The 15,000-nt window shown below is 43.2% G+C and overlaps 1 protein-coding gene across 1 annotated transcript in view; it reads right to left on the bottom strand.

Annotated features, from left to right (window-relative positions):
* proser1 (proline and serine rich 1) overlaps nt 1–15,000 on the bottom strand; it is a 34,156-nt gene that overhangs the window by 10,737 nt on the left and 8,419 nt on the right. Inside the window, 5 exon segments of the mRNA XM_082958338.1 lie at nt 1,688–1,780; nt 4,918–4,996; nt 5,461–5,550; nt 12,068–12,178; nt 13,760–13,853. Coding sequence (XP_082814464.1) covers nt 1,688–1,780; nt 4,918–4,996; nt 5,461–5,550; nt 12,068–12,178; nt 13,760–13,853 — 467 coding nt within the window.

Raw genomic sequence — 15,000 nt, forward strand, 5'->3', positions numbered from 1 at the left:
TAACTGATTTTGAAGGGCCCTTTATAGCTACTGAGATGAATCAGAGGTGTTGTGATCTAGGAACCAGTCAACAGTAAGACTAGCATACCTCTCAATGGCCCCATGATACCATAGGGCTCTGGTCTAAAGTAGTGTACTATATATAGGGAATAGTGTGCCATAGGGCCCTGGTCTAAAGTAGTGCACTATATAGGGAATAGGGTACCATAGGGCCCTGGTCTAAAGTAGTGCACTATATAGGGAATAGGGTGCCATTTGAGACGCACACTGATGAGTAATGTGTAATCTAGTTTGTTATGATTATTTACTTAGAACAGGAAACAGGAAACAGAGAGGTGAGGTCTAAGACACTGTGTCAGCTGGTTAACCAATAACCTTCTATTAGAACAGGAAACAGGAAACAGAGAGGTGAGGTCTAAGACACTGTGTCAGCTGGTTAACCAATAACCTTCTATTAGAACAGGAAACAGGAAACAGGAAACAGAGAGGTGAGGTCTAAGACACTGTGTCAGCTGGTTAACCAATAACCTTCTATTAGAACAGGAAACAGGAAACAGAGAGGTGAGGTCTAAGACACTGTATCAGCTGGTTAACCAATAACCTTCTATTAGAACAGGAAACAGGAAACAGAGAGGTGAGGTCTAAGACACTGTATCAGCTGGTTAACCAATAACCTTCTATTAGAACAGGAAACAGGAAACAGAGAGGTGAGGTCTAAGACACTGTGTCAGCTGGTTAACCAATAACCTTCTATTAGAACAGGAAACAGGAAACAGAGAGGTGAGGTCTCAGACACTGTGTCAGCTGGTTAACCAATAACCTTCTATTAGAACAGGAAACAGGAAACAGGAAACAGAGAGGTGAGGTCTAAGACACTGTGTCAGCTGGTTAACCAATAACCTTCTATTAGAACAGGAAACAGGAAACAGAGAGGTGAGGTCTAGACACTGTGTCAGCGGAAACCTTCTAAGACACTGTGTCAGCTGGTTAACCAATAACCTTCTATTAGAACAGGAAACAGGAAACAGAGAGGTGAGGTCTAAGACACTGTGTCAGCTGGTTAACCAATAACCTTCTATTAGAACAGGAAACAGGAAACAGAGAGGTGAGGTCTAAGACACTGTGTCAGCTGGTTAACCAATAACCTTCTATTAGAACAGGAAACAGGAAACAGAGAGGTGAGGTCTAAGACACTGTGTCAGCTGGTTAACCAATAACCTTCTATTAGAACAGGAAACAGGAAACAGAGAGGTGAGGTCTAAGACACTGTGTCAGCTGGTTAACCAATAACCTTCTATTAGAACAGGAAACAGGAAACAGAGAGGTGAGGTCTCAGACACTGTGTCAGCTGGTTAACCAATAACCTTCTATTAGAACAGGAAACAGGAAACAGGAAACAGAGAGGTGAGGTCTAAGACACTGTATCAGCCGGTTAATTCTCACTCCACCTAGCACAGTATTTAGTGGCGGTGAAGCTGGTAGCCATAGAGATGTATGGGATATAGACAAGACAGAGCTCTACAGGTCCAAGGATAGTTTCCTCTGAGAAGTGCAGGTAAGCCAGGAGGTTAGGCAGCAAGCTGAGAGAGATGCTCATTCACACACACACACACACACACTCTCACAGACAGACAGACTTTCTCTCCATCTCTCTGTCTCACACACCCCCAAAGTCCCCCGGTCGTACCTGTGGGCTTGGTGCTGGCGCTGTAGGGTGGGGGGAGAACGCTGGCCGTTATGACCCCGCCCACTGATACCAGCCCTGCGTTGTTGTACCTACCTGAGATGCATGGTAACACATTAACACTGCTACACACACACACACACACATTAACACTGCTACACACACACACACACACACACACTACTGAACCACGTCAAGGCTACGGTCTGAACTCAGAGCATACTGAGAGGAACAGAATTTAAAAAATGCTATCACTCTCTTCTTTCCTTTCCTGATCTCTCTCTCTCTGTTATCTGTCACAGAAGAGCCACTGTGGTGAGGAGGAGGTCTACGTTTAAGGGCAAGAACAGACCAATAGGAACGTTGTCAGAGAGTGGTCGTCCAATCACCTCTCACCGCATTCTCTGTTCCTTTTCCTGACAATTTTATTTGATCTACTGCACACGGTCTGTGTTGAGGGTTAGGGTGGTCTGTGTTGAGGGTTAGGGTGGTCTGTGTTGAGGGTTAGGGTGGTCTGTGTTGAGGGTTAGGGTGGTCTGTGTTGAGGGTTAGGGTGGTCTGTGTTGAGGGTTAGGGTGGTCTGTGTTGAGGGTTAGGGTGGTCTGTGTTGAGGGTTAGGGTGGTCTGTGTTGAGGGTTAGGGTGGTCTGTGTTGAGGGTTAGGGTGGTCTGTGTTGAGGGTTAGGGTGGTCTGTGTTGAGGGTTAGGGTGGTCTGTGTTGAGGGTTAGGGTGGTCTGTGTTGAGGGTTAGGGTGGTCTGTGTTGAGGGTTAGGGTGGTCTGTGTTGAGGGTTAGGGTGTTCTGTGTTGAGGGTTAGGGTGGTCTGTGTTGAGGGTTAGGGTGGTCTGTGTTGAGGGTTAGGGTGTTCTGTGTTGAGGGTGGTCTGTGTTGAGGGTTAGGGTGGTCTGTGTTGAGGGTGGTCTGTGTTGAGGGTTAGGGTGGTCTGTGTTGAGGGTGGTCTGTGTTGAGGGTGGTCTGTGTTGAGGGTTGTCTGTGTTGAGGGTGGTCTGTGTTGAGGGTTGTCTGTGTTGAGGGTTAGGGTGGTCTGTGTTGAGGGTTAGGGTGGTCTGTGTTGAGGGTTAGGGTGGTCTGTGTTGAGGGTTAGGGTGGTCTGTGTTGAGGGTTAGGGTGTTCTGTGTTGAGGGTTAGGGTGGTCTGTGTTGAGGGTTAGGGTGTTCTGTGTTGAGGGTTAGGGTGGTCTGTGTTGAGGGTTAGGGTGGTCTGTGTTGAGGGTTAGGGTGGTCTGTGTTGAGGGTTAGGGTGGTCTGTGTTGAGGGTTAGGGTGGTCTGTGTTGAGGGTTAGGGTGGTCTGTGTTGAGGGTTAGGGTGGTCTGTGTTGAGGGTTAGGGTGGTCTGTGTTGAGGGTTAGGGTGGTCTGTGTTGAGGGTTAGGGTGGTCTGTGTTGAGGGTTAGGGTGGTCTGTGTTGAGGGTTAGGGTGGTCTGTGTTGAGGGTTAGGGTGGTCTGTGTTGAGGGTTAGGGTGGTCTGTGTTGAGGGTTAGGGTGGTCTGTGTTGAGGGTTAGGGTGGTCTGTGTTGAGGGTTAGGGTGGTCTGTGTTGAGGGTTAGGGTGGTCTGTGTTGAGGGTTAGGGTGGTCTGTGTTGAGGGTTAGGGTGGTCTGTGTTGAGGGTTAGGGTGGTCTGTGTTGAGGGTTAGGGTGGTCTGTGTTGAGGGTTAGGGTGGTCTGTGTTGAGGGTTAGGGTGGTCTGTGTTGAGGGTTAGGGTGGTCTGTGTTGAGGGTTAGGGTGTTCTGTGTTGAGGGTTAGGGTGGTCTGTGTTGAGGGTTAGGGTGGTCTGTGTTGAGGGTTAGGGTGTTCTGTGTTGAGGGTTAGGGTGGTCTGTGTTGAGGGTTAGGGTGGTCTGTGTTGAGGGTTAGGGTGGTCTGTGTTGAGGGTGGTCTGTGTTGAGGGTTAGGGTGGTCTGTGTTGAGGGTGGTCTGTGTTGAGGGTGGTCTGTGTTGAGGGTTGTCTGTGTTGAGGGTTAGGGTGGTCTGTGTTGAGGGTTGTCTGTGTTGAGGGTTAGGGTGGTCTGTGTTGAGGGTTAGGGTGGTCTGTGTTGAGGGTTAGGGTGGTCTGTGTTGAGGGTTAGGGTGTTCTGTGTTGAGGGTTAGGGTGGTCTGTGTTGAGGGTTAGGGTGGTCTGTGTTGAGGGTTAGGGTGGTCTGTGTTGAGGGTTAGGGTGGTCTGTGTTGAGGGTTAGGGTGGTCTGTGTTGAGGGTTAGGGTGGTCTGTGTTGAGGGTTAGGGTGGTCTGTGTTGAGGGTTAGGGTGGTCTGTGTTGAGGGTTAGGGTGGTCTGTGTTGAGGGTTAGGGTGGTCTGTGTTGAGGGTTAGGGTGGTCTGTGTTGAGGGTTAGGGTGGTCTGTGTTGAGGGTTAGGGTGGTCTGTGTTGAGGGTTAGGGTGGTCTGTGTTGAGGGTTAGGGTGGTCTGTGTTGAGGGTTAGGGTGGTCTGTGTTGAGGGTTAGGGTGGTCTGTGTTGAGGGTTAGGGTGGTCTGTGTTGAGGGTTAGGGTGGTCTGTGTTGAGGGTTAGGGTGGTCTGTGTTGAGGGTTAGGGTGGTCTGTGTTGAGGGTTAGGGTGGTCTGTGTTGAGGGTTAGGGTGGTCTGTGTTGAGGGTTAGGGTGGTCTGTGTTGAGGGTTAGGGTGGTCTGTGTTGAGGGTTAGGGTGGTCTGTGTTGAGGGTTAGGGTGGTCTGTGTTGAGGGTTAGGGTGGTCTGTGTTGAGGGTTAGGGTGGTCTGTGTTGAGGGTTAGGGTGGTCTGTGTTGAGGGTTAGGGTGGTCTGTGTTGAGGGTTAGGGTGGTCTGTGTTGAGGGTTAGGGTGGTCTGTGTTGAGGGTTAGGGTGGTCTGTGTTGAGGGTTAGGGTGGTCTGTGTTGAGGGTTAGGGTGGTCTGTGTTGAGGGTTAGGGTGGTCTGTGTTTAGTATTCAGGTAGTCTGTGTTATGGTCTGTGTTGAGTATTCAGGTGGTCTGTGTTTAGTATTCAGGTGGTCTGTTATGGTCTGTGTTTAGTATTCAGGTGGTCTGTGTTTAGTATTCAGGTGGTCTGTGTTTAGTATTCAGGTGGTCTGTGTTTAGTATTCAGGTGGTCTGTGTTATGGTCTGTGTTTAGTATTCAGGTGGTCTGTGTTATGGTCTGTGTTGAGTATTCAGGTGGTCTGTGTTTAGTATTCAGGTGGTCTGTGTTATGGTCTGTGTTTAGTATGCAGGGGGTCTGTGTTGAGTATTAAGGGGGTCTTACTCGGTGCGATGGTGGCGTGAGGTCTGCAGGGGGGAATGGGGTAAGGAACCGGCCGCTGAGGGTTGTAGGACGACGGAGACTGGAGGAGAGAGGAAGAAAAACAAACATAATGATAAATTATTCACTGACCAATCAAAATAATGAATCTGACTCACTAACCAATCAAAATAATGAATCTGACTCACTAACCAATCAAAATAATGAATCTGACTCACTAACCAATCAAAATAATGAATCTGACTCACTAACCAATCAAAATAATGAATCTGACTTCCTGAAGCAGAAAACTAAGTCTCACAGTGGTTCGATTCAACTTTTGTCTTTAAAAATAAATAAAATGTTTACAAACATTTTGTAAATGGATCTTGTGAAAGGTGATGCGTCTTCCCAAATGGTACTCTATTCCCTACAAAGTGAGCCCGGGTCAAAAGTAGTGCACTATAAAAAGGGAATTAGGGTGCCATTTTCGACTTGTTTCAGACTTGTTTTGAAATAAAGAGCTCCATCTAGTGGTTGAGAATGAAAGTACAGCCTCTTCCTTACTGGTTTGAATGGTCCAATGATGCGGGCTGCGATTCCTTTCCCCTCTGTGTTGGCAGGAGTCTCGTCTCCCTCCTTCTTCGCAGGAGTTCCCTGACAGGAGAAATAGAAAACAAAAATGGTTGTTGTATCATCTCAAATGACAATACTGTACTGACATTTATAAAAAATTAAATTCAATTAGGCCATACAAAGTTGATTTACTTTTCAACAGATGCCACTTCTCACATTTCTCAGAAAATAAAAATGTAAAAAAGCTGAAAAGTACCATAAAAAAAAAATAAATAAACGTCCTCAAGCATCAAGTTAGTGATCCACAACTTCCTCTTTGATTATGGAAACCGAACGGTGCCTCAGACTCAGCTAGGGCAAACTTTCAGTGATGTTATCCCACTTTAAAAACCAATGGGGTCTTGACGAGCTCACTAACGAGGTCACTAACGAGGTCACTAACGAGGTCACTACTATGGAGTGATTTCAGTGGCAACAGAAATTGTATTTGAATTTTATACATTTGAATTTGTATTAGGATATTGAATTTGAATTTAACATTTGTGAATGTTTTAATGCACAAATTGAACTTGTATTTCCTGATTTAAACTGAATTGTAGCTCAGTTGGTAGAGCATGGTGTTTGCAACGCCAGGGTTGTGGGTTCGATTCCCACGGGGGGCCAGTATGAAAAAAATAAATGTATGAAATGTATACATTCACTACTGTAAGTCGCTCTGGATAAGAGCGTCTGCTAAATGACTAAAATGTATATTGAATTCAGTTTAAAAAATACAATTTCAATTTAATCTGATATTCAAATTCAATATTTATATTGTCAATATGTTAAATATTGCATTCATTGTCTGTGTATCAAGTTTACAAACTATAATTTCCAAGTTAATCAACGTTTCATAATATTCAACTTTTAATTTTCAGATTCAGTTTTTTAAATTCAGATTCAAAACCAGAGAAAACATCCTGGTACTTTGCCAGCCAGGAACAGTAGAGGAGAACAGATAGAATTAACAGAAGCTTCTGGTGGTTTCTGAAGCCAATAATGTGGCATGTTGAATTTATTTTCTCCCTATGAATTTGGCTCTAGCGTTTGAACCGCTTTGGCTATGAGCTATTATGACCCAATTCCTGAAAGCTAAGTCTCCCTGTAGCATGGACGTGTCTTCTGTTCCCCCTCGATGAGGATTACAGGCTGCGTTAGAAGGGAGCGTCACAAAACACACAATTTGACCCCCCCCCCCCCCCATAAGAATATAGCTGAATAGGCAATCCACTCCGTATTTAAATCTTGCTCTTGTGACTGACTGGGTTTGAACCAGGTCTCCCTACATGTTACAAGACTGTGTTGACCCACTTAGCTAATGCCTATAGGCATAAGTTCAGGAAGCTCAGGTAAAAGACGATACGCTGCTTGCTTAACGAGTTTCCCCCCCTGATTCAGCTCATACCGAGACTTGAAACTCAGGACTTCTGACTTGGCAAACACACGTGACCGCCCTCCTGAAGCAAATCAACCCATTGTGCTATAAAAAAAAAGGCCTTCTTCAATTACACAAGTGGTAACACGTCAGGCTGAGGAGCATCACAGATGACAGTCTGTTACACCAAGTCTATAAGACCCAGCAACGTTACTCATCACAGATGACAGTCTGGTACACCAAGTCTATAAGACCCAGCAACGTTACTCATCACAGATGACAGTCTGGTACACCAAGTCAATAAGACCCAGCAACGTTACTCATCACAGATGACAGTCTGTTACACCAAGTCTATAAGACCCAGCAACGTTACTCATCACAGATGACAGTCTGGTACACCAAGTCTATAAGACCCAGCAACGTTACTCATCACAGATGACAGTCTGGTACACCAAGTCTATAAGACCCAGCAACGTTACTCATCACAGATGACAGTCTGGTACACCAAGTCTATAAGACCCAGCAACGTTACTCATCACAGATGACAGTCTGGTACACCAAGTCTATAAGACCCAGCAACGTTACTCATCACAGATGACAGTCTGGTACACCAAGTCTATAAGACCCAGCAACGTTACTCATCACAGATGACAGTCTGGTACACCAAGTCTATAAGACCCAGCAACGTTACTCATCACAGATGACAGTCTGGTACACCAAGTCTATAAGACCCAGCAACGTTACTCATCACAGATGACAGTCTGTTACACCAAGTCTATAAGACCCAGCAACGTTACTCATCACAGATGACAGTCTGGTACACCAAGTCTATAAGACCCAGCAACGTTACTCATCACAGATGACAGTCTGTTACACCAAGTCTATAAGACCCAGCAACGTTACTCATCACAGATGACAGTCTGTTACACCAAGTCTATAAGACCCAGCAACGTTACTCATCACAGATGACAGTCTGGTACACCAAGTCTATAAGACCCAGCAACGTTACTCATCACAGATGACAGTCTGGTACACCAAGTCTATAAGACCCAGCAACGTTACTCATCACAGATGACAGTCTGTTACACCAAGTCTATAAGACCCAGCAACGTTACTCATCACAGATGACAGTCTGTTACACCAAGTCTATAAGACCCAGCAACGTTACTCATCACAGATGACAGTCTGTTACACCAAGTCTATAAGACCCAGCAACGTTACTCATCACAGATGACAGTCTGGTACACCAAGTCTATAAGACCCAGCAACGTTACTCATCACAGATGACAGTCTGGTACACCAAGTCTATAAGACCCAGCAACGTTACTCATCACAGATGACAGTCTGTTACACCAAGTCTATAAGACCCAGCAACGTTACTCATCACAGATGACAGTCTGTTACACCAAGTCTATAAGACCCAGCAACGTTACTCATCACAGATGACAGTCTGTTACACCAAGTCTATAAGACCCAGCAACGTTACTCATCACAGATGACAGTCTGGTACACCAAGTCTATAAGACCCAGCAACGTTACTCATCACAGATGACAGTCTGTTACACCAAGTCTATAAGACCCAGCAACGTTACTCATCACAGATGACAGTCTGGTACACCAAGTCTATAAGACCCAGCAACGTTACTCATCACAGATGACAGTCTGTTACACCAAGTCTATAAGACCCAGCAACGTTACTCATCACAGATGACAGTCTGTTACACCAAGTCTATAAGACCCAGCAACGTTACTCATCACAGATGACAGTCTGGTACACCAAGTCTATAAGACCCAGCAACGTTACTCATCACAGATGACAGTCTGTTACACCAAGTCTATAAGACCCAGCAACGTTACTCATCACAGATGACAGTCTGGTACACCAAGTCTATAAGACCCAGCAACGTTACTCATCACAGATGACAGTCTGTTACACCAAGTCTATAAGACCCAGCAACGTTACTCATCACAGATGACAGTCTGTTACACCAAGTCTATAAGACCCAGCAACGTTACTCATCACAGATGACAGTCTGGTACACCAAGTCTATAAGACCCAGCAACGTTACTCATCACAGATGACAGTCTGTTACACCAAGTCTATAAGACCCAGCAACGTTACTCATCACAGATGACAGTCTGTTACACCAAGTCTATAAGACCCAGCAACGTTACTCATCACAGATGACAGTCTGGTACACCAAGTCTATAAGACCCAGCAACGTTACTCATCACAGATGACAGTCTGTTACACCAAGTCTATAAGACCCAGCAACGTTACTCATCACAGATGACAGTCTGGTACACCAAGTCTATAAGACCCAGCAACGTTACTCATCACAGATGACAGTCTGGTACACCAAGTCTATAAGACCCAGCAACGTTACTCATCACAGATGACAGTCTGTTACACCAAGTCTATAAGACCCAGCAACGTTACTCATCACAGATGACAGTCTGGTACACCAAGTCTATAAGACCCAGCAACGTTACTCATCACAGATGACAGTCTGGTACACCAAGTCTATAAGACCCAGCAACGTTACTCATCACAGATGACAGTCTGGTACACCAAGTCTATAAGACCCAGCAACGTTACTCATCACAGATGACAGTCTGGTACACCAAGTCTATAAGACCCAGCAACGTTACTCATCACAGATGACAGTCTGTACACCAAGTCTATAAGACCCAGCAACGTTACTCATCACAGATGACAGTCTGTTACACCAAGTCTATAAGACCCAGCAACGTTACTCATCACAGATGACAGTCTGTTACACCAAGTCTATAAGACCCAGCAACGTTACTCATCACAGATGACAGTCTGTTACACCAAGTCTATAAGACCCAGCAACGTTACTCATCACAGATGACAGTCTGTTACACCAAGTCTATAAGACCCAGCAACGTTACTCATCACAGATGACAGTCTGGTACACCAAGTCTATAAGACCCAGCAACGTTACTCATCACAGATGACAGTCTGGTACACCAAGTCTATAAGACCCAGCAACGTTACTCATCACAGATGACAGTCTGGTACACCAAGTCTATAAGACCCAGCAACGTTACTCATCACAGATGACAGTCTGGTACACCAAGTCTATAAGACCCAGCAACGTTACTCATCACAGATGACAGTCTGTTACACCAAGTCTATAAGACCCAGCAACGTTACTCATCACAGATGACAGTCTGTTACACCAAGTCTATAAGACCCAGCAACGTTACTCATCACAGATGACAGTCTGTTACACCAAGTCTATAAGACCCAGCAACGTTACTCATCACAGATGACAGTCTGGTACACCAAGTCTATAAGACCCAGCAACGTTACTCATCACAGATGCCAGTTTATTTATTTCACATTTATTTAACCAGGTAGGCTAGTTGAGAACAAGTCCTTTATTTAACCAGGTAGTCCAGTTCAGAACAAGTTCTCATTTACAACTGCAACCTGGCCAAGATAAAGCAAAGCAGTTCGACAACATACAACAACACAGAGTTACACATGGAATAAACAAAACATACAGTCAATAATACAGTAGAACAAAGAAAACAAGAAGTCTATATACAGTGAGTGCAAATGAGGTAAGTTAAAGCAATAAATAAATGCCAGTCTGTTAGACCAAGTCTTTAAGATACAGCAACGTTACTCATCAAAAGAGCGAGGTTTGGTGATCCACACTTATGTGATGAGAACATTGACTGAGACCTTAAGACGTGCTAGTTCGTGCTAGTTTGTACTAGTTCGTGCTAGTTCGTGCTAGTTCGTGCTAGTTTGTGCTAGTTTGTGCTAGTTTGTGCTAGTTCGTGCTAGTTCGTGCTAGTTTGTGTTAGTCTCCAGCAACAATAGTCATTAGAATAACATGTGTCTAACTGGAGTTAAGACTAATAGAAATTCAAAATTAAAAGAATTCAAATACAATTCCTGTTGGTCTACTGACAGACAATGCGTGGCGGTGGCCCCATTCATTTTCAATGAAGTCTAAGTTCCAGCTGGGGTGATCTGCAGCGCTCGTGGAAGCTGCTCAGCTGAAAGCGTAGAAAATAGGATTCTGCAAAATATGGGCTACTTTGAAAACGACGTCGTGGGTGAAAATGTATTGGTCGCGGATTGCAGGTTTTTCGTGCCATTTCCTAAGTTGCACTGCGGCAGCATGGCATTTCTCTTCAAAAATATACAGTGCCAGTCAAAAGTTTGGACACACCTTGTCATTCCAGGGTTTTTCTTTAGGTTGACTATTTTCTACATTGTAGAGTAATAAGTGAAGACATCAAAATTAAAAATCTCAATAACACATATGGAATCATGTAGTAACCAAACAAAAAGAGTTAAACAAATCAAAATATATTTTTGATTATTCAATTAACTAACTAACCAAGTTGCTGCTATGATCTATAAACTGATTAAATTTAAAGTCATTAGCACATTCAAGAGCAAGCAATTCAAGGATGTCCCAGCCTTCCTATATCAAGTAAGGTTTAGGCCCATTCATGGAAGCAATCAAAACTAGTCCAATAAGAAATGCTTGCCTTGATGACAGCTTTGCACTCTTTGGCGTTCTCTCAACCAGCTTCATGAGGAATGCTTTTTCCAACAGTCTTGAAGGAGTTCCCACATACGCTGACGTACTGCCAAATTCTCTAAAACAACGGAGGTGGCTTATGGTAGAGAATTGAACATTAAATTCTCTGGCAACAGCTCTGGTGGACATTCCTGCAGTCAGCATGCCAACTGCACGCTCCCTCAAAACTACAGACATCTGTGGCCATTGTGTTGTGTGACAATACAGCACATTTTAGAGTGGCCTTTTTTGTTGTTGTCCCCAGCACAAGGTGCACCTGTGTAATGATCATGCTGTTTAAATCAGCTTGGCAAAGGAGAAACGCTCACAAAAGGGGATGTAAATAACTTTGTGCACATCATTTAAGAGAAAAAAAAAGCATTTTGTGTGTATGGAACATTTCTGAGATCCTTTATTTCAGCCCATGAAACATGGGACCAACACTTTGCATGTTGCTTTCATTTTGTTGTTCAGTATAGATGCGCGCACACACACACACACACACACACACACACACACACACACACACACACACACACACACACACACACACACACACACACACACACACACACACACACACACACACACACACACAGGTTATATTACTTACAGGGAAGGTGCCAGTGGTCTGGCTGGGCTTGCCTTTAGGGTAAGGGTTCCCTGGGATCATCCCACATGAAGAGATCATGGCTACTGGAGCCTTGCAGCCCACCTTACACACCTAGAATACAGTATGTCATAACATGACATAACACACCTAGAATACAGTATGCCATAACATGACATAACGCACCTAGAATACAGTATGACATAACACACCTAGAATACAGTATGCCATAACATGACATAACACACCTAGAATACAGTATGTCATAACATAACACACCTAGAATACAGTATGCCATAACATGACATAACGCACCTAGAATACAGTATGCCATAACATGACATAACACACCTAGAATACAGTATGCCATAACATGACATAACGCACCTAGAATACAGTATGACATAACACACCTAGAATACAGTATGCCATAACATGACATAACGCACCTAGAATACAGTATGACATAACACACCTAGAATACAGTATGCCATAACATGACATAACACACCTAGAATACAGTATGCCATAACATGACATAACACACCTAGAATACAGTATGCCATAACATGACATAACACACCTAGAATACAGTATGACATAACACACCTAGAATACAGTATGCCATAACATGACATAACACATATAGAAAACAGTATGCCATAACATGACACAACACACCTAGAATACAGTATGCCATAGCATGACATAACACACCTAGAATACATTACAACACAGCTAGAATACATTACAGCACAGCTAGAATACATTACAACACAGCTAGAATACATTACAACACAGCTAGAATACATTACAGCACAGCTAGAATACATTACAGCACAGCTAGAATACATTACAGCACAGCTAGAATACATTACAACACAGCTAGAATACATTACAACACAGCTAGAATACATTACAACACAGCTAGAATACATTACAACACAACACAGCTAGAATACATTACAACACAACACAGCTAGAATACATTACAACACAGCTAGAATACATTACAACACAGCTAGAATACATTACAACACAACACAGTTAGAATACATTACAGCACAGCTAGAATACATTACAACACAACACAGCTAGAATACATTACAGCACAGCTAGAATACATTACAACACAACACAGTTAGAATACATTACAACACAGCTAGAATACATTACAACACAACACAGCTAGAATACATTACAACACAGCTAGAATACATTATAGCACAGCTAGAATACATTACAACACAACACAGCTAGAATACATTACAACACAGCTAGAATACATTACAACACAACACAGCTAGAATACATTACAACACAGCACAGCTAGAATACATTACAACACAACACAGCTAGAATACATTACAACACAACACAGCTAGAATACATTACAACACAGCTAGAATACATTACAACACAGCACAGCTAGAATACATTACAACACAGCTAGAATACATTACAACACAGCTAGAATACATTACAACACAGCTAGAATACATTACAACACAGCTAGAATACATTACAACACAGCTAGAATACATTACAACACAGCTAGAATACATTACAACACAGCTAGAATACATTACAACACAGCTAGAATACATTACAGCACAGCTAGAATACATTACAGCACAGCTAGAATACATTACAACACAACACAGCTGGAACAGTACAGGACAGTGTGTGTGTTACCTGCTCTAGGATCCTGCGGGCCCGTTTCTTCTCAGACAGGTGAATACGGAACAGGTCCTCTACGGGACGGTAGTTCTGGGCATCAGAGATGTTCCTGGCAGAAGAACACAACCCACCGGAGTTGTTAATTAACCAATCAATCTGCTAATCGATTAACTAACTAATCAAGTAGCTGTTATGATCCATAAACTAATACATCACAACACAGCTAGAATACATCACAACACAGCTAGAATACATCACAACACAGCTAGAATACATTACAACACAGCTAGAATACATTACAACACAGCTAGAATACATTACAACACAGCTAGAATACATTACAACACAGCTAGAATACATCACAACACAACACAGTTAGAATACATTACAATACAGCTAGAATACATTACAACACAGCTAGAATACATCTACAACACAGCTAGAATACATTACAACACAGCTAGAATACATTACAACACAGCTAGAATACATCTACAACACAGCTAGAATACATTACAACACAGCTAGAATACATTGCAACACAGCTAGAATACATTGCAACACAGCTAGAATACATTGCAACACAGCTAGAATACATTGCAACACAGCTAGAATACATTACAACACAGCTAGAATACATTACAACACAGCTAGAATACATTACAACACAGCTAGAATACATTACAACACAGCTAGAATACATTATAACACAGCTAGAATACATTACAACACAGCTAGAATACATCACAACACAGCTAGAATACATTACAACACAGCTAGAATACATTACAACACAGCTAGAGTACATTACAACACAGCTAGAATACATCACAACACAGCTAGAATACATTACAACACAACACAGTTAGAATACATTACAATACAGCTAGAATACATTACAACACAGCTAGAATACATCACAACACAGCTAGAATACATTACAACACAGTTAGAATACATTACAACACAGTTAGAATACATTACAACATACGATCCATAAACTGATTAGATTTAAAGTCATTAGCACATTCAAGCGCAATCAATTCAAGGATGTCCCAGCCTTCCTATATCAAGTAAGGTTTAGGCCCATTCATGGAAGCAATCAGAACTAGTCCAATAAGAAATGTTTTTTTTTGTTGTTTTTCTGTTGCACAATGTTTTGCTACAGTGTGAACTAATGAATACAGCCCAGAAGTAGAGTTACTCAGCACACATACAGTATGAGGATCTACAACACACGTGCGCGCGTGTGTATG

This window comes from Salmo salar, chromosome 11 (assembly GCF_965601325.2).
Source record: "Salmo salar chromosome 11, fSalSal1, whole genome shotgun sequence".
In the NCBI taxonomy this organism is placed as follows: Eukaryota; Metazoa; Chordata; class Actinopteri; order Salmoniformes; family Salmonidae; genus Salmo; species Salmo salar.